The following is a 19,463-nucleotide window of genomic DNA, read 5'->3' as shown; positions in this document are numbered from 1 at the left end:
ATTAGATCGCCTTCCTAAGTGTTGACTTTGACGCATGGTAAAGGGGGTCTTCCATCCTTGTTTTCATTATCTCAACTTGTTCACTAGACTCGTATTCTTTCTTGAAGTACCCGCAAATAGTAAAGATGAGTGATCTATCTCCTCAAACTCCTCATTGTTGGTGCATGTTTTGTAACAGATGATCTTTTGTGTTTGTTAGAATTGAGAGCAACGGTCGAAGGGGAGTCTGTTGGTGCATTTTGTGACCGTCGCTATGAAATTCTGATCAACGGAAACGAAGTACGAAGTTAGAACAACTTCACCATAGGCGAAGTTATAACAACTTCGCCTCATGTACTATTACATAATTAATTATCAGACGAAGTTAACCCTCAGGCGAAGTTAAGGATAACTTCGCCTAAACTGTAAGTTTGCCTGAATATGAATCGGCAACAGTTTAGTTGTTCAAACGAATTGATTTGGTCAATTTGGAGATTGCGGACTGTTAAACACATGTTTTTATGGAGATCTAGACGATCAATATGATTATGACCATGTGAAAATAAGTTTGAAAATCGGGTGTTGGATGTTTGAAAGAACGAGGTCACTAAACGGGTCGAAACGACCTTTGATTAACGCCAATGACATAGATTAAAAGATGCAACAACCCTACACACCTTTAACACGGAATGAACTCGAGAAAAAATAACACAGATTGATCGAGATATAACTTCGCTTAGGGTTACTAGGAATAAGTTCGCCGGATTTTGAAAAACAATACTGAGCATTTGACCAAAAACTTCTTTATATAGGGTCAAGGTTATACAGGCGAAGTTATGGATAACTTCGCCTATTGCAGGCGAAGTTAGGGATAACTTCGCCGATATTAAAATTTACAAAACAAACCCCTATAATTTGAACAATTTGCAATTAAGTTTTAAAACATCCTTTAAAGAGTTAAATGATACGATCAAGACCAAGTAACCAGGTATAAAATCATACAACTACATAAGTAGGATAAAACTTAGAAATAAGGTACACAGGATCAAATTTTAGTCTCGACAGGGACTACCACGTTTTAGAAAAGATCCGAACAGGAATCATACTAATTACGTGACTGTCACATAGATCCATGTTCAGCTGTATTATGACATAAAGAGACAGGTTGTAAGCAGGTAAATAACTTAAAATGGTTTTCATCGCTTCTGTGATACGGGTTAGGTTCAATTAAGCTCAAAATTTAAATGGGCAACACATCAGAGACTGTGATGTCTCCTATCTATTCTCAAAGCGTATTTGGCTTTCCCCAAGTCACCCCGAGTTGACCTCGACCCGTAGTGTCTGATTAAATAGTAAGTACTCTTCGATCTTTAGACTCTTCTTCCCGTTCTCTTTCTTGCATCTTGATTGAGAAGTATTAACATTATAAGCTCTAGAATGTCTCAGTTTTTTTTTTTTTTTTTTTTTTTAATAACAAGATTTACACAGTTTCAGAGATGTAAACAACTGCAAGTCCCGAATCTGGATCACTGCACCTAATCAATGAAATAACCTAGTTGCAGCCCGTGGACGTTGGTCCCACACTGGGACCGAACCACGTAAAATTCTTGTGTCGTGTTTATCGTTTATATTTTCTATTTACTGCGTGTATAATCGTGTGTGCTTGTTCGTGTGTTGTTCCGCTGCGCCACTTTGTTCCTAACAAGTGGTATCAGAGCCTTAGGCTCTTATGCTATGGTTCGAGATCTGCGTTTTGGTGTTTCTGGCACGTTTCTGATGCGTTTTTGGCCGAACAGCCGCCGCAGGTGAAGTTATGGGGTTCAGGCGAAGTTGTCGCTTAAATTTTAGGGTTTAGGCGAAGTTATGGACATGCGAAGTTATGGACAAGCGAAGTTAAGGAGGGGCGAAGTTGACTTTTAGGCGAAGTTAAAAAAAAAATAAAAAAAAAAATTGTTTGGAGTTTTCGTCTGTATGGCCAGGTGTACACGATTATTGTGAGACCGAAGACGTTGTTCCATCAACGAGTGAAACTTGTTATCTCTTGGTCTTACGTGTGAACAAATACGTGTCAACTCTGGATATGGAGTTGAGGTTGTGAATGGGATATTGATTGAAACTGGATATTGACACATATTTGGGTGTTTGTGGGCAATGAAATAGTTGTTGTTCGAGGTTGACCAACTGAAGAAAGTCAAATTGAACTGAAGGTTTTTGTCATTACTGGATTGCGGTCAGAGCATATTATTTATGTTATTTTCAAGGCGTTCGAGAATTGGATCCTGAAACGTGATGCTTATTTATTAAAATGAAAATTCTGGAACAAGTTGGATTTAATCGGGAATTAAAGTGTTTATGTTCTTGATCGTTATCCCTGGTGATTGAAGATGCTTCGGATTAATTAAAGGTCATGTGTGTTAGATTCTGTCAAGGTGGTTTTGTGATGAAATTGATCACTTGATGTTGAGTAGTTGAAGATTAAACCTTATCGTATGCCGACGTGTTGGTGAAGTTGTGGAGGGAGCCCAACTTCACGTGTTGGTGAAGTTAGAAGAACTTCACGTGTTGTGAAGTCAGAAGGACTCACGTGATTGGTTGAGATGATCAATAAGGCACGGGGATGCATGCATTTCAAAGACCTCAATCTATATAGTCGGAGAAGCTTACACTGAAGGGGAGATCTGATATGGAAGACGCTGGGTGATTGGTAGATTTGTGAAGCTACAAGACAGTTTCAGACACGGCTGGTTGAAGAGCAAACAGAAGATCATCAGTTAAGAGGGAGTCTGCTGGTGCATGTTTTGTAACAGATGATCTTTTGTGTTTGTTAGAATTGAGAGCAACGGTCAAAGGGGAGTCTGTTGGTGCATTTTGTGACCGTCGCTATGCAATTCTGATCAGCGGAAACGAAGTACGAAGTTAGAACAACTTCACCATAGGCGAAGTTATAACAACTTCGCCTACAGGCCCAAGCCCAAGCCCGCGAAGTTGTTTTGTCTATATATATATGTGTCTTGTTTAGGTTTGAGTATCTAGAAAGTCAGAGTGTTTTGTGATCAGTTTAATTGTCTAGAGAGAAACCGAGAGGGAGAGTCGTGTGGGACGGCCCGAGGTAGAGCTCACCTCGGGTCGGCCGTGTCTTTGTTTTCGTGTTTGGTATGTAACGAGTTATGATTATTATATGAAAGGATCTGCAGATTCGTTTATCCTGTTCTTGTGTTTGTTCGTGTGTTTATGTATGTGTAACCGTTGTAACGATTCCGGCAAATCCAGGTATACCCTAGCCGGTATATACTATTTACGTGTCATTTAGTATTGATTATATGAGTTATAGTACGTGTATACGAGTATATATGATTCATAGAACGAATCATACTCGATTATATAGTGAATCGTATTGGAATTACAATTAACCAATGAACGATTATTGAAACCCGAACGAATCGGGAATTACATTATAAACGAAGTATATAATGTTTAGTGATGTTTACGAAGTATTAATGCTTCGGGATAAGTGAATTATGGCACAGAGAAAGGATTTCGATTTATTAGTACGTCGGTACGGTAAACGAAACCTTTAACATCAAACCAAGCAAGAGACGATCGATCAAGCCGAAAAAGATGCGTAATTATTAATAATATGATGTTTTAATGTCATGGTTTAAGTTTTTAAAGTTTTAAGTCGGTTTTATGTAAATTTTATTTTAACCCGAAAAACAACCATTTTAGGCTCGTTTTAAGCCGAATTACGAGTTTAAACGAGAAACGAACTGAGCCAGATTATCCAAAACATTATCCGGATTACGGAAATCCGAATATGTGGCTAATATTGAAGTTGTGGGGCCCACCCCCACCCATTACTTGGACCGATCGGCCACCCTATCCCCATTATCAATTCATTTTCTTTTTTTTACACATCAAACTCTCTCAAATCTTTCAAGCCTTCAAACATTCAACCCAAAAATCCTTGATCCAAACCAAGAACACAAGGTATAACACATGTTTTGATGCTTAAATCTTGTTTCCAACTTCATGATCTTGAGAAAAGGAGGTTTCAAATGTAAAAATGGGTGAAAACCCGAGTTGAAACCGATTTTCACATGATCAAGTGATGTATACAAGTTATACAAAGGATCTTGATCCAAGTGATGAGTTAAAAGAGTTTATAACGAATTTTACGGTTAAAATCTTTAAAAAATTGAATTTCCAAGTGAAAGACGGGTGAAAACCCGAGATGAAACCGACTCTTGCATGATCAAGAGATGTATACAAGTTATACAAGGGATCTTGGTCCAAGAAATGAGTAAAAAGAGTCGGGAATGGATTTCTACGGTTAAAACCTTTGTTTTTATATCAAAACCGACACTATGAATGAAATGGTTTGATTGTTGGTGTAGCTTGCTTGGTATAGTGTTATTGTGCTTGTAAGTGTTGTATCAAGTGGCTAGCAAAGGCTAGAAACCAAGATCTTTGCGATCTAACGCTAGAAAACACAAGATAGTTCGGTTTTCGTGCGAGTTAGTGATTGTGGACAGATTGTAGCGTGCTTAGAGTCGGGTCATGAAATTTCACAGAGATGATCTACACATGAAAATATTAGATCTGTGAATTTTTGCTAATTTTTGGATAAAAGATGAATATTTGGTGAATTTAATGCTCGGTTTTGGCCAAAAATGGTGAAAAATAGTTAAACTTGATGAAAAATTGTGGAAAATTTAGGAAAAGCTTTTTATAACATATAAAGGTCACACACAAAATTTGAGCTCAGTTGGAGAATTCTAAAGGGGCTTTTCGGTAAAACGAGTTCTAGAGCTTTCTAGCTCGGTTTTTGTGAAAATGGCTTGAAAAATGAGTTTTGGGTTCTGGAAAAATTCCAGGGAGTTATGAGGATGGCAGGGATCATTCCAGAAAAATTTGGGATTTTTCTAAAGTCTTTTGGTATTTTTGACATATTTAGTGTTTTAATAAGGTTTAAAAATAGATAAATAAATGTAAATATAAGAAAATAAATCTGGAAAATTTTTATAAAATTTCTTACTGTCAAAATAAGTTTTGTGCAAAATTTCAAGACCCGAGACTAAACGGGTAATTATTTGTGCTAAAAAGAACATAAAAACAAATTTTTAAAGCTTAAAACGTGTAAACCGGCAAAACTCGCATAAGCGAGCTGACTGGTATATGAAAACCCTAAAAATGGACCATTTCCATAAAACTAAGTAAATTAAGTAAAAATAAATCATCCGAAAATAATTCGGATGATTTGGGTAATTTTACCCGATTTTACTGTTTCCGGCACCTAAATGACGGAAACGGGCCCCGCGGCCAAACGGGGTGTCCAAACCGAGCTCTAATTTCATCACTTTAACTAAAGTAACAGTCAAACACCATTTTTGGGTCGGGTGTGAATAAACTCATTTTTGAAACTAAAAACGGATTACCGTGCTAGGCACGCAAATCAAGGAAAACATAAAAATGATAATTTTGACCGTCCGACTCTAAGTAATGGCACAATCTGAGTCCTTAGGAGTGTCACGGGGTTAACATTGTCCCCGGATCGAGTACAGTACTGGGTTAACAATGTCCCCAGATGTACCGATTAACACGGATTTAATTTATGGGAATTATATAGTAACGAATAGATATTATATTACAGATCCAGGCTTATAGCAGTTCATTGTATCACGTCCCGACTCACAGAAAGGTGAGTTTTCACGAGCCCCTTTTTATGGAACTGTTTTAAATATTTTCCCGGGGCGGAAAGCATGTCTTTATTAAAGTATTTAAGTACATACCGATCGTATGGAAACACTTGTATATTTATATATATATGTTTGATGCACAGAATATATAAATTGTTTATCGTGTGTAATTGTTCTGGGGTAACGTAGTTCCCAGAGGTTATTATTGTTCTGGGGTAACTTAGTTCCCAGGGGTTATTATAGTTCTGGGGTAACGTAGTTCCCAGAGGTTATTATTGTTCTGGGGTAACATAGTTCCCAGAGGTTAATATTGTTCTGGGGTAACATAGTTCCCAGAGGTTATTATTGTTCTGGGGTAACATAGTTCCCAGAGGTTATTATTGTTCTGGGGTAACATAGTTCCCAGAGGTTATTATTGTTCTGGGGTAACATAGTTCCCAGAGGTTATTATTGTTCTGGGGTAACATAGTTCCCAGGGGTTATTATTGTTCTGGGGTAACATAGTTCCCAGGGGTTATTATTGTTCTGGGGTAACGTAGTTCCCAGAGGTTATTATTGTTCTGGGGTAACATAGTTCCCAGCATAATTTCATTACTAATAAATGGTTATTAAAATGATCTGTCAGTGTTTATTTAAATTAGTGAAACTCACCAACTATTCGTAGTTGACCCGTTTTCTTACATGTTTTCTAGGTATGCCCAAGTTGGAATGATTGAAATGTGCTTAATTATCTGTGCTACCTGTTGGAAGCTTGCTGCTCTATATTTTGTAATGAATATAAATTAATGTCTTATCGGTAAAATATGTGTGTAACACCTAGACAGTAACGAAACTCGCAACAATGTAATATGTTATAAGTCAATGTAGTGGTATTTTCTTTATAAGCAATGCTGTTGATATCAGATGTGTCTGTTGCATCCCGTGTACGTTTCCGCTGCGGTTACGGGGTGTTACAGAACTTGGTATCAGAGCCATTGGTTATAAAGAATTAGGATGTCTTTAAAAGATACCTAAAATATAACCAGTAGCTCAAATATTATAGGATCTGAATATCAACTAAATATATATTGTGACGAGATCGGGATGAACTTGGATGGACAAGTGGGTTATTATGGTCCGGAACATAATAACAGACTTGTCCACACGAGGAAATTCAGGGGAAGTCACGAGGAACTTTAAATAGGTAAAATTGGCAACATATGTGTAAATATATGATAATATTATTATGTGGTAAAGTTGTATAAATAAGTATGTATTAATTTGATTATGAATTACACTATGGAAAGAACTATATGCTTGTTAACTTGTGTGCAGGTAAAAATGTCAAGCCCGCATAGCTTATCAGTAGAGGAGGATCCGGAGGAGGTTAGCACCGGAAACTCCGGGAGCCTACACGTGTCATCCGACTCCGAGCCTAGCGAGGCGAGTCACAGGAGCTCGAGCTAGTCCTCCCCGTCCCGGATCGTCAGATCCCCTACTCCACTCGCACCGCAGGCCACCTCTGTCCCTCCGGGATTTGGTCCCCGCCTTACGGCGCGGATCAGCATTCCGCGTGTCCCACCGACCTCTCCCCCACCCCGACCTGCTACTCGTCGGGGAGAGTCCTCATCTCAGCCCGAGCCGATGGCTCCACCTGTCTGGGGCCTTCCTAGACAGGAGCGGGATGCGGCAGCCTGGCTACGAGTGCTCACAGAGCAAGTAAATGAGCACTCAGCCGCCCTGACCGTGGGGGTACAGAGACGGGTGTACCTTGGTGACCGCATACTGGATTGCCAGTATGCAATCGACCGGTTGACAAGGGAGTGCTCGTACTCCCTATTGATGGTTCAGCGGTTAGAGGCGTGGCTCCGAGGGGTGATGGCAGTAGTGGTGGCGTTGGTGGCAGTGATGATGTGGTGGGCATACCACCGTGTTTAGTAGTTATGTTGGGATGGGGATAGTCAGGGACCATTTTTTGATACTCTGTGTAAGTAGTTAGTGGTGATACTAACACGGAGTGAATCTTGTTTAGTTATGATACAACCACTGGCCCCTAGGGTGGGTCTCTTTTGGGGCATATCTTTATAGATACTTTTGGGTATCATTCAAGCACTGACCCTTTTACGGGTTATGTCGAGATGATACCAACATAGGGCCCTTGTATTAAAACTTAGTTGTGTAATGTTGACTGGAAAGTATGTAAACTGATGTTTGTGTAATATGTATCAATGTTTACTAATGAATGAAATATGTATTGTGTTTTATAATTTGAGATGGTATTGATTATATGTATTTCTTGATGTTGTGTAGAATGGCACCGAAACGATCAACGAAAATATCGGAAGTAGATGTGAGCCGTTTGATTGCTCAACAGTTGGAGGCGGCGATACCGGATATAGTATCGCGCATCGCCGCCAGTATTAATAACTCGACCAATCTAACCCCTCCGAGCAATCAAACGCCCATAAATAATGACGGGGAACAAAATGCTAATCCTCCAAGGAATGATAACACTATTCCGAGTAATGACGCACCGCCTAGGGTGGTCGTTACTGACAGCAATGGCCCTATACCTACGGTAGAGACAAACCGTACTGAACCAATTCGTGCATCCAGGGGATGTTCGATCAAGGATTTTATGTTGTGCAAGCCATTAGAGTTTAGCGGGTCTGAAGGACCGAATGGGTTAGTTAAATGGATAGAGAAAATAGAATCAGTGGTGAATATTAGCAACTGTCCCGAGGATTGTGTCGTTAAGTACGCCACCTGTACATTCACCGACCATGCCTTGACATGGTGGAACACCATAGTACAGACTCGAGGTCAGGCGGCGACAAACCACATGACCTGGACGGAGCTTAAGGCTCTTGTGTTGGAACATTTCTGCCCAAAGAATGAATTGCAGAAACTGGAAAATGAGTTGTGGAATCTGGAGATGAAGGGGGCGGACCACTTGGGTTATACCAATCGGTTTAATGAACTGTCACGATTAGTACCGTGGTTGGTCACCCCGGAGACGAAGAGGGTGGAACGTTATATTTGGGGACTTACTCCAGTAGTGAGGAGTATAGTCAACGCGGGGGGACACCGGACGTATGAAAGTGCAGTGACACAGGCTGGCATTGTCACGTATGATTTCTTGCGGAGCGGATCACTAAAGGTGACAGGAGAATCCGCTGGGGGAAAACGGGGTACACATGATCATAGAATCCAGGAAAAGCAGCAAAGCAAACGAGCTAGGCCCGCTGCCCAGAGCTATGCCATGACTAGTTCGGGCGGAAGGCAAGAACCGCAGAAGGGAACGTTTCCTAAGTGCGGGAAATGTGGTTACCACCATAGTGGCGTGTGCAAAGAGGTGGTGTGCCACCGGTGTGGCAGGATTGGACACTACGCACCAAATTGTAAGACAAATCTGAACAACCTGAACCGACAACCGCAACCTATTCGTGCGCAACCATTTAGAACTCAACCAGCCCGACAGCAGAACCCGCAAGGAAACCAGATGGTGACCACTAGCCGTGCTTGCTACGAATGCGGCAGCACGGATCACTTCAAAAGGAACTGCCCGAAACTGAACCAGGGAGGAAACGGGAGACAACTCACGGGTCAGGCATCGTCGTCCAATCCGGCGCGAGGCCGAGCATTCATGATGGGAGCGAACGAGGCACGCCAGGACCCCAGCGTAGTGACAGGTACCTTCCTCGTCTCTGATCATTACGCTTCTGTATTATTTGATACAGGCGCCGATAGAAGTTTTGTTTCCGTTAGATTCCTTTCGATAGCAAACCTTCCTATTGGTGAAACCATAGAACCTTACACCGTAGAAGTCGCTAACGGAAAAACCATGATAGTTAATCGGATAGTTCGGAATTGCCCTTTTATTCTGAACGAACAATCCTTCCTGATCGACTTGTTAACGGTAGAATTGGGTAGTTTTGACGTGATAGTGGGAATGGATTGGTTGGCACGTAACAGGGTGGAAATAAACTGTGAAAAGAAAACCGTCAAGATCCGGGTGTCGGATGACGAGGAGGTATTAGTGCAGGGAGAAAAATCCGGCACCATGATACCATTTATATCCCACCTCAAGGTGTTGAAATATATACGTCAGGGATGTGTGGCGTATCTAGCGAGCCTGACGGCCGCTGATTCTGAGGAAAAACGGGTGGACGATATTCCCGTGGTACGCGAATTTCCACAAGTTTTTCCAGAGGAACTTCCTGGATTACCGCCAACCCGACAGGTCGAATTCAGGATCGATCTGTTACCGCAGGCTGGCCCTGTTGCTAAGGCGCCCTACCGACTTGCACCATCCGAGATGCAAGAATTATCCAACCAGTTGCAGGAATTGTTGGATAAAGGATTTATACGTCCCAGTTATTCCCCGTGGGGTGCACCTGTTTTATTCGTGAAAAAGAAGGACGGGAGCCTTAGAATGTGCATTGATTACAGGGAATTGAACAAGTTGACAATCAAAAATAGGTATCCTCTTCCCCGAATCGATGATCTGTTCGACCAACTACAAGGTGCGAGCTACTTTTCAAAAATAGATCTTAGATCGGGATACCATCAGGTTAGAATCCAGGAGGAGGATATCCCAAAAACTGCATTCCGAACTCGCTACGGCCATTACGAGTTCTTAGTTATGCCTTTTGGGCTAACAAATGCGCCAGCAGTATTCATGGATCTCATGAATCGAGTCTATAAACCCTATCTCGACAAATTCGTCATTGTATTTATTGACGATATTTTGATATACTCGAAGAGTAAAGAAGAGCACGAGCAACACTTAAAGTTAGTTCTAGAGCTCCTGGATCAGGAGAAGTTATATGCAAAATTCTCCAAGTGTAACTTCTGGTTACAAGAGGTGCAATTCCTCGGTCACGTTATAAACCACCAAGGAATACACGTTGATCCGAGTAAGGTTGAAGCAATTAAGAATTGGCAAGCGCCTAAATCTCCAAAGGAAATCTGCCAATTCTTAGGCTTAGCTGGATACTATCGTCGATTTATAGAGAACTTTTCCAGCATCGCCCAACCTTTAACCCTCCTGACTCAAAAGGATCGGAAGTATGAATGGGGTGAAGAGCAGGAAACGGCGTTTCAAACGCTAAAACAAAGATTGTGCCAAACGCCAATCTTAAGTCTCCCCGACGGAGATGATGGTTTTGTCGTGATTGTGACGCATCCCGGAGAGGGTTAGGATGCGTATTGATGATAAATAGTAAGGTTATAGCCTATGCTTCGCGACAATTAAAAGTTCACGAGAAAAATTACACTACTCATGACCTAGAACTGGGAGCAGTCATCTTTGCACTTAAAATTTGGAGGCACTATCTCTACGGTACAAAGTGCACCATCTTCACTGATCATAAAAGTTTGCAACACATATTCGATCAGAAAGAACTGAATATGAGACAACGAAGGTGGGTCGAGTTACTAAGTGACTATGACTGTGACATCCGATATCACCCCGGCAAGGCTAACGTTGTAGCCGATGCCTTGAGTAGGAAAGATCGAGTTAAGCCACTACGCGTGCGAGCGTTGGGAATGATAGTCCAGTCGAACCTTTCGGATTTGATTCGAGTCGCTCAACACGAGGCGTTGAAAGGGGACCAATTGGAAAAAGAAGGACTTTTCTGTAACGAGAAGAATTTCGAACAGCGTGTGGACGAAATTCTCTATTTCAAAAATCGGATTTGGATTCCGACCCTCCATGACCTTCGTGAATTAATCATGGACGAAGCACATAAATCAAAATATTCCATACATCCGGGATCAGATAAAATGTACAAGGATGTGAAAGAATTAGACTGGTGGCCAGGTATGAAAAAGGATATAGCCACATACGTCGGCAAGTGTACGACGTGTGCGAGAGTTAAGGCGGAGCACCAGAAACCCTCTGGAATGTTACAACAACCGGAAATTCCCGAATGGAAATGGGAGCAAATCACGATGGATTTCGTGACACACCTCCCTAAGACACCCCGGGGACATGATGCAATTTGGGTAGTCGTGGATCGATTAACCAAATCAGCACATTTTATCCCGATTAGAAATAATTATAACACTGAGAGACTTGCGCAGATTTATATAAGTGAAATAGTGTCTCGTCATGGCATCCCCATCTCGATCATCTCCGATAGGGATAGCCATTTCACCTCCAAACTTTGGCAAGCTGTCCAAGAAGCATTGGGAACACGTATTGACCTAAGCACAGCTTACCACCCTCAGACCGATGGTCAGTCTGAGAGGACCATTCAAACTTTGGAGGATTTGCTTCGTGCCTGCGTACTGGACTTTAAGGGAAATTGGGATCAACATCTCCCACTCGTCGAATTTTTCAATAATAACAGTTACCATAGCAGTATAAAGGCAGCACCTTATGAAGCATTGTATGGACGGAAATGCCGATCACCACTTTGCTGGTCTGAAGTGGGTGACTCGCAGGTCATTAGATCGGATCTGGTCCAGGAGACGACCAGCAAGATTCTTGAAATCAAGAACAACCTGAAAGCCGCGCGGGATCGGCAGAAGAGTTATGCCGATACCCGTCGAAAACCGTTGTCATTTGAGAAGGGGGAAAATGTATATTTAAAAGTATCACCGTGGAAGGGTGTGGTTAGATTTGGAAAGGCGGGGAAGTTAGCCTCGAGATACATTGGACCATTCGACATTATTGCAAAAATCGGTCCTGTAGCATACCGATTAGAACTGCCTGATGAACTGAGTGCAGTTCACAACGTGTTTCACGTGTCGAACCTGAAACGGTGTATGTCGGAGGAGACATCGGTATTACCCTTAGAGGGTGTTCAAATAAATGATAAGCTCAACTTCGTAGAGGAGCCCATTGAAATAGTGGACGGTAAGATCAAGCAACTTAGACACAATAAGATCTCGTTGGTCAAAGTTAGATGGAATTCGCAACGAGGCCCAGAATTTACTTGGGAACGAAAGGATGAATTTCGGAAGAAATACCCCCACCTATTTCCTCAAAAGGAAGTAGTTGACGGGTAAAATTTCGAGGACGAAATTTTTATAACGGGGGGAGAATGTAACGATTCCGGCAAATCCAGGTATACCCTAGCCGGTATATACTATTTACGTGTCATTTAGTATTGATTATATGAGTTATAGTACGTGTATACGAGTATATATGATTCATAGAACGAATCATACTCGATTATATAGTGAATCGTATTGGAATTACAATTAACCAATGAACGATTATTGAAACCCGAACGAATCGGGAATTACATTATAAACGAAGTATATAATGTTTAGTGATGTTTACGAAGTATTAATGCTTCGGGATAAGTGAATTATGGCACAGAGAAAGGATTTCGATTTATTAGTACGTCGGTACGGTAAACGAAACCTTTAACGTCAAACCAAGCAAGAGACGATCGATCAAGCAGAAAAAGATGCGTAATTATTAATAATATGATGTTTTAATGTCATGGTTTAAGTTTTTATAGTTTTAAGTCGGTTTTATGTAAATTTTATTTTAACCCGAAAAACAACCATTTTAGGCTCGTTTTAACCCGAATTACGAGTTTAAACGAGAAACGAACTGAGCCAGATTATCCAAAACATTATCCGGATTACGGAAATCCGAATATGTGGCTAATATTGAAGTTGTGGGGCCCACCCCACCCATTACTTGGACCGATCGGCCACCCTATCCCCATTATCAATTCATTTTCTTTTTTTTACACATCAAACTCTCTCAAATCTTTCAAGCCTTCAAACATTCAACCCAAAAATCCTTGATCCAAACCAAGAACACAAGGTATAACACATGTTTTGATGCTTAAATCTTGTTTCCAACTTCATGATCTTGAGAAAAGGAGGTTTCAAATGTAAAAATGGGTGAAAACCCGAGTTGAAACCGATTTTCGCATGATCAAGTGATGTATACAAGTTATACAAAGGATCTTGATCCAAGTGATGAGTTAAAAGAGTTTATAACGAATTTTACGGTTAAAATCTTTAAAAAAATGAATTTCCAAGTGAAAGACGGGTGAAAACCCGAGATGAAACCGACTCTTGCATGATCAAGAGATGTATACAAGTTATACAAGGGATCTTGGTCCAAGAAATGAGTAAAAAGAGTCGGGAATGGATTTCTACGGTTAAAACCTTTGTTTTTATATCAAAACCGACACTATGAATGAAATGGTTTGATTGTTGGTGTAGCTTGCTTGGTATAGTGTTATTGTGCTTGTAAGTGTTGTATCTAGTGGCTAGCAAAGGCTAGAAACCAAGATCTTTGCGATCTAACGCTAGAAAACACAAGATAGTTCGGTTTTCGTGTGAGTTAGTGATTTTGGACAAATTGTAGCGTGCTTAGATTCGGGTCATGAAATTTCACAGAGATGATCTACACATGAAAATATGAGATCTGTGAATTTTTGGTAATTTTTGGATAAAAGATGAATATTTGGTGAATTTAATGCTCGGTTTTGGCCAAAAATGGTGAAAAATAGCTAAACTTGATGAAAAATTGTGGAAAATTTAGGATAAGCTTTTTATAACATATAAAGGTCACACACAAAATTTGAGCTCAGTTGGAGAAGTCTAAAGGGGCTTTTCGGTAAAACGAGTTCTAGAGCTTTCTAGCTCGTTTTTTGTGAAAATGGCTTGAAAAATGAGTTTTGGGTTCTGGAAAAATTCCAGGGAGTTATGAGGATGGCAGGGATGATTCCAGAAAAATTTGGGATTTTTCTAAAGTCTTTTGGTATTTTTGACATATTTAGTGTTTTAATAAGGTTTAAAAAGAGATAAATAAATGTAAATATAAGAAAATAAATCTGGAAAATTTTTATAAAATTTCTTACTGTCAAAATAAGTTTTGTGCAAAATTTCAAGACCCGAGAATAAACGGGTAATTATTTGTGCTAAAAAGAACATAAAAACAAATTTTTAAAGCTTAAAACGTGTAAACCGGCAAAACTCGCATAAGCGAGCTGACTGGTATATGAAAACCCTAAAAATGGACCATTTCCATAAAACTAAGTAAATTAAGTAAAAATAAATCATCCGAAAATAATTCGGATGATTTGGGTAATTTTACCCGATTTTACTGTTTCCGGCACCTAAATGACGGAAACGGGCTCCGCGGCCAAACGGGGTGTCCAAACCGAGCTCTAATTTCATCACTTTAACTAAAGTAACAGTCAAACACCATTTTTGGGTCGGGTGTGAATAAACTCATTTTTGAAACTAAAAACGGATTACCGTGCTAGGCACGCAAATCAAGGAAAACATAAAAATGATAATTTTGACCGTCCGACTCTAAGTAATGGCACAATCTGAGTCCTTAGGAGTGTCACGGGGTTAACATTGTCCCCGGATCGAGTACAGTACTGGGTTAACAATGTCCCCAGATGTACCGATTAACACGGATTTAATTTATGGGAATTATATAGTAACGAATAGATATTATATTACAGATCCAGGCTTATAGCAGTTCATTGTATCACGTCCCGACTCACAGAAAGGTGAGTTTTCACGAGCCCCTTTTTATGGAACTGTTTTAAATATTTTCCCGGGGCGGAAAGCATGTCTTTATTAAAGTATTTAAGTACATACCGATCATATGGAAACACTTGTATATTTATACATATATGTTTGATGCACAGAATATATAAATTGTTTATCGTGTGTAATTGTTCTGGGGTAACGTAGTTCCCAGAGGTTATTATTGTTCTGGGGTAACATAGTTCCCAGGGGTTATTATAGTTCTGGGGTAACGTAGTTCCCAGAGGTTATTATTGTTCTGGGGTAACATAGTTCCCAGAGGTTAATATTGTTCTGGGGTAACATAGTTCCCAGAGGTTATTATTGTTCTGGGGTAACATAGTTCCCAGAGGTTATTATTGTTCTGGGGTAACATAGTTCCCAGAGGTTAATATTGTTCTGGGGTAACATAGTTCCCAGAGGTTATTATTGTTCTGGGGTAACATAGTTCCCAGGGGTTATTATTGTTCTGGGGTAACGTAGTTCCCAGAGGTTATTATTGTTCTGGGGTAACATAGTTCCCTGCATAATTTCATTACTAATAAATGGTTATTAAAATGATCTGTCAGTGTTTATTTAAATTAGTGAAACTCACCAACTATTCGTAGTTGACCCGTTTTCTTACATGTTTTCTAGGTATGCCCAAGTTGGAATGATTGAAATGTGCTTAATTATCTGTGCTACCTGTTGGAAGCTTGCTGCTCTATATTTTGTAATGAATATAAATTAATGTCTTATCGGTAAAATATGTGTGTAACACCTAGACAGTAACGAAACTCGCAACAATGTAATATGTTATAAGTCAATGTAGTGGTATTTTCTTTATAAGCAATGCTGTTGATATCAGATGTGTCTGTTGCATCCCGTGTACGTTTCCGCTGCGGTTACGGGGTGTTACAACCGTGTTCTTCGTCTTCTACACCATTAAACGAGTCTAGGAGGATTCCGCACTCCTAGACCTCGTGCGGATCTCGTATCGATCGGCGACGCCCCGGGGGGACTTACACTCATCATCATATTCGACCATCCTGAATATTGAAAACGTGTAAGAGAGATGCTTTTGAAAATTCAAAGATTGGTTCCATAAGCAAGGCACGACCCGTGATGATTTTGGGCAAAGTTTTGTTGACTTTATGGTTGACCACGACCGTTCTTGGTGAGACACGACCCGTGTTTTGCACAGATTCGGAGTTATGAAGTCTCGAACGTGTGTATCAACCCGGTTCATCAAACTTATCAAATGGTTTCAAACATGGGTTGGTCAATAGGGTTGAACCCGACCCGAACCGAAAGTTAACCAAATTGGACTTAAAATCATGTTTACACTAGTTTATATCCACTTTTTCAAACCAACTAATCCTTTCAAATAATGTAAACTATGTTTAGACATGTTAATTAGTCCTAATCTAACACAAATTTAGTGGAACTTGAATCTAGGGTTCGGATTATACCTAATATGAAAGTGATGTGGGTCTTAATCTAACCGTAGTACGAGATTGAAACGAGTAAATTGACACACCTTAATGATTGAAACAAGACATCAATGAAATAATGGCTGGAATATCGCCCGAAATCGCCTAGGATTTGAAAGGTGCGGTTAAATGTGAAAAAGGATGATTTTTAGAAGATAAAAACCCTTAGACACTCTCGACACGACCATGGTCAGCAAGGCACGACCGTGCTAGCCACGTCTGTTCCCGTTTTTTCGTTTTTTAACCGTTTTCAAAACATCGTGAGTTGTTTCATGACCATTTTGGACTAAATGATTTAGGTATGTCAATTTAAAATATAGGAAATGAAACTTCATTGATTCGGAATACGAGTACACGAATGTCTTAACAAAGAAAATGAAGAGTACAAGTGATAAATGACTATAATCCTAAACCTAAGGGAACTACTTGAATAACCCCAATCGTCCTCTGAATAAGGTCTGCATGTGGGCAGGCCCTGAAATGAAGTTGGTTTAAGTTTCCCTCTCGGCTTGGTTCTGGTTAAAACGATCGAGCTCGGCCATTTGCTGCTCAAGGTTGTCTTGTAGCTTCGCCATCCTTCGGTCCACATGATAATGTTCTAAATGTAGTGTTTCAACCTTATCATGCAGCTATTTGTTTCTTTGCTCCTGGGCCACGTTAATGCTTACCAACTCGTCAATTCTCTCGTGTAAACACATTAACTCCCTAACTACATCTATGGGCACCTTTTCTTATCTTCCATAACTTGGCCTCCCATTTCCTCTCCTCTCCATGGTAATTTCTGGGTGGAAATGTGTGTAAAGGGGTATGTCAAAACAATGGGAAGTAATAGACGTTTATAGACACATAGGAGGGCAAAACATGGCCATGTTAGGTAAGTGTCTTAAATATCAGTTCAGATATTTGTATTTATTGAAGAGATAGTGAATTTTGTCTGGGCACGGCCCATGCTTAGGGAAGACACGACCGGCCTTGGCATTTTTCATGACTTTTCAATTTTTCTCTTATATCTCATACGTGGTTCGGATGATCAGTTAAGTGTGTGCAATTCTTATCCCTAAAACATAATTTAAACTTCAATTCAATAAAATTGCTAAGATTACATTACCTGTCCTAAAAACACATAAAATAAAATCACATAAAAATAAAACAAAATAAAATAACAAATAATCGGGTTAAGCCCAATAAATCCTAAAAACTAGTCTCTGGTATAATCCCTTGAACCATTCACGAGTATATCAGAAGAGGTAGGAGAAAAGGATCTCCAAAATCTCCTCCACAGAGGTTCCCGCCAAAACCGCCATATCCACCGAAAGGTGGTGGTGGCGGCAGAGGAAAGAACCGCAACTGAATTGTTTGAATTTGAAACTGCTCATTAATGTCACGAAGCTCGGCTTTCATTTCTTCTACCGTTTCCATCAAATCTAGAACTAGTTGTTCATTGAGAACGAGCATGTTCGTTGGATCTTTTTCCATTTCCTGGAGTTGAAGGATCATCTCTAGGTTCATGTTTTTCTTCTTAAGTGGAGTAGTGGTAGGGTTTTCGGCATTAGGATGTTCCTTCGGAATCTCGGGAGGATGTTAACTTTATAGAAATGTGGCTAGAAGGTGTGAAAATCTCTCAAAGAGGTGATGCAAATTTATATCTGCCAGATCGTCTCAGCACAACCGTGCCTTGCATGGCACTGGCCATTTTGACAAGTTTTCTTTGAAACTGGACAGTCTGAGCCGGAAACAGTTCTAGAAACTATCATAGCAAGGAAATTATAATGGGCACGGCCGTATTGAGTGGGGCACGGTCGTGCCTTCCTAAAATATTTTTTTTAACTTATCCCTACAAAACCAGTAAAGTCTAACCTAAACTTGCTAAATTTTTATCGGAGTTGATAGCTTGACTCCTGGCTTTGTCATTTTAGTTCACGAAATGGAGGCGTAGTACCTCCAATGTGGTTTCTACAGGTTCTCCTAAGTAAAGTCTATGACCGGTTACCTTAAAGTTATGTCCATCCTTTTGAGTAAGTTCAACGGCTCCATGATCAAAAACTTCCTTAACCGTAAAAGACCGGCCCATCTAGAATTTAACTTTCTAGAAAATAAGCGAAGGCGAGACTTATATAGGAGTACCTAGTCGCCTTCTTTAAAATGTTTTCCACCTTTTAGTCATGCGTCATGAAATATTTTCATTCTTTCTTTGGAAACCTGTGAGTTTTCGTACGCTTGCATCCTTAATTCTTCTAACTCATGAAGCTGCTTCACTTTGTTTTCTCTCGCGAATTTCAAATCAAGATTGGCAGTTTTAAGTGCCCAATATGCTTTATGCTCGAGTTTAACAAGAATATGAAACGCCTTTCCATACACCAATTTGACTGGTGTTGTGTCTATTGGAGTCTTGTATGTAGTACGAAAATCCCACGGAGCGCCGTCCCGTCTCTCCGACCAATCTCTGCGATTGTGACTCACAATTTTCTCCAAGATTCGTTTAATACCCCGATTTGTAACTCCCACTTGACCACTTGTTTGAGGGTGGTAAGGTGTAGCGAGCCGCTGATGAACCCCATATATGGTCAAAACTTTCTCCATTTGCGCTTTACAGAAGTGTGTTCCTCGATCACTTATAAATGCCTTTGGAATACCAAAAGGTGAGAATAATTTCTTTAAGAACATAAATACCATCCTAGCATCATTGGTGGGTAAAGCTTGGACTTTGACCCATTTTGATACGTAGTTTACTATAACTAGGATGTAGTGATGACCAAATGTGTTGGAAATGGTCCCATAAAATCGATGCCCCAAACGTCAAATATCGCACAAACCT

General features: G+C 40.2%; 1 protein-coding gene across 1 annotated transcript; it reads right to left on the bottom strand.

Annotated features, from left to right (window-relative positions):
- Positions 1–18,808: 18,808 nt before the first annotated feature.
- LOC143613195 (uncharacterized) lies at positions 18,809–19,228 on the bottom strand. The gene has a single exon (XM_077086975.1). The coding sequence runs from the start codon at positions 19,226–19,228 to the stop codon at positions 18,809–18,811; it is 420 nt and encodes a 139-aa protein (XP_076943090.1).
- Positions 19,229–19,463: the final 235 nt, after the last annotated feature.

Source organism: Bidens hawaiensis, unplaced genomic scaffold (assembly GCF_021521415.1).
Source record: "Bidens hawaiensis isolate Kalapana, Puna unplaced genomic scaffold, B.hawaiensis_p1.1 tig00002265_1, whole genome shotgun sequence".
Taxonomy (NCBI): domain Eukaryota; kingdom Viridiplantae; phylum Streptophyta; class Magnoliopsida; order Asterales; family Asteraceae; genus Bidens; species Bidens hawaiensis.
Note: the sequence above shows the minus strand (reverse complement) of the source record. Positions and strands in the feature narration are given on the sequence as shown.

Bases quoted from the DNA above. Each gene is read 5' to 3' on its own strand.
- LOC143613195 (XM_077086975.1), bottom strand. From the start codon at position 19,228: ATGGAGAAAGTTTTGACCATATATGGGGTTCATCAGCGGCTCGCTACA.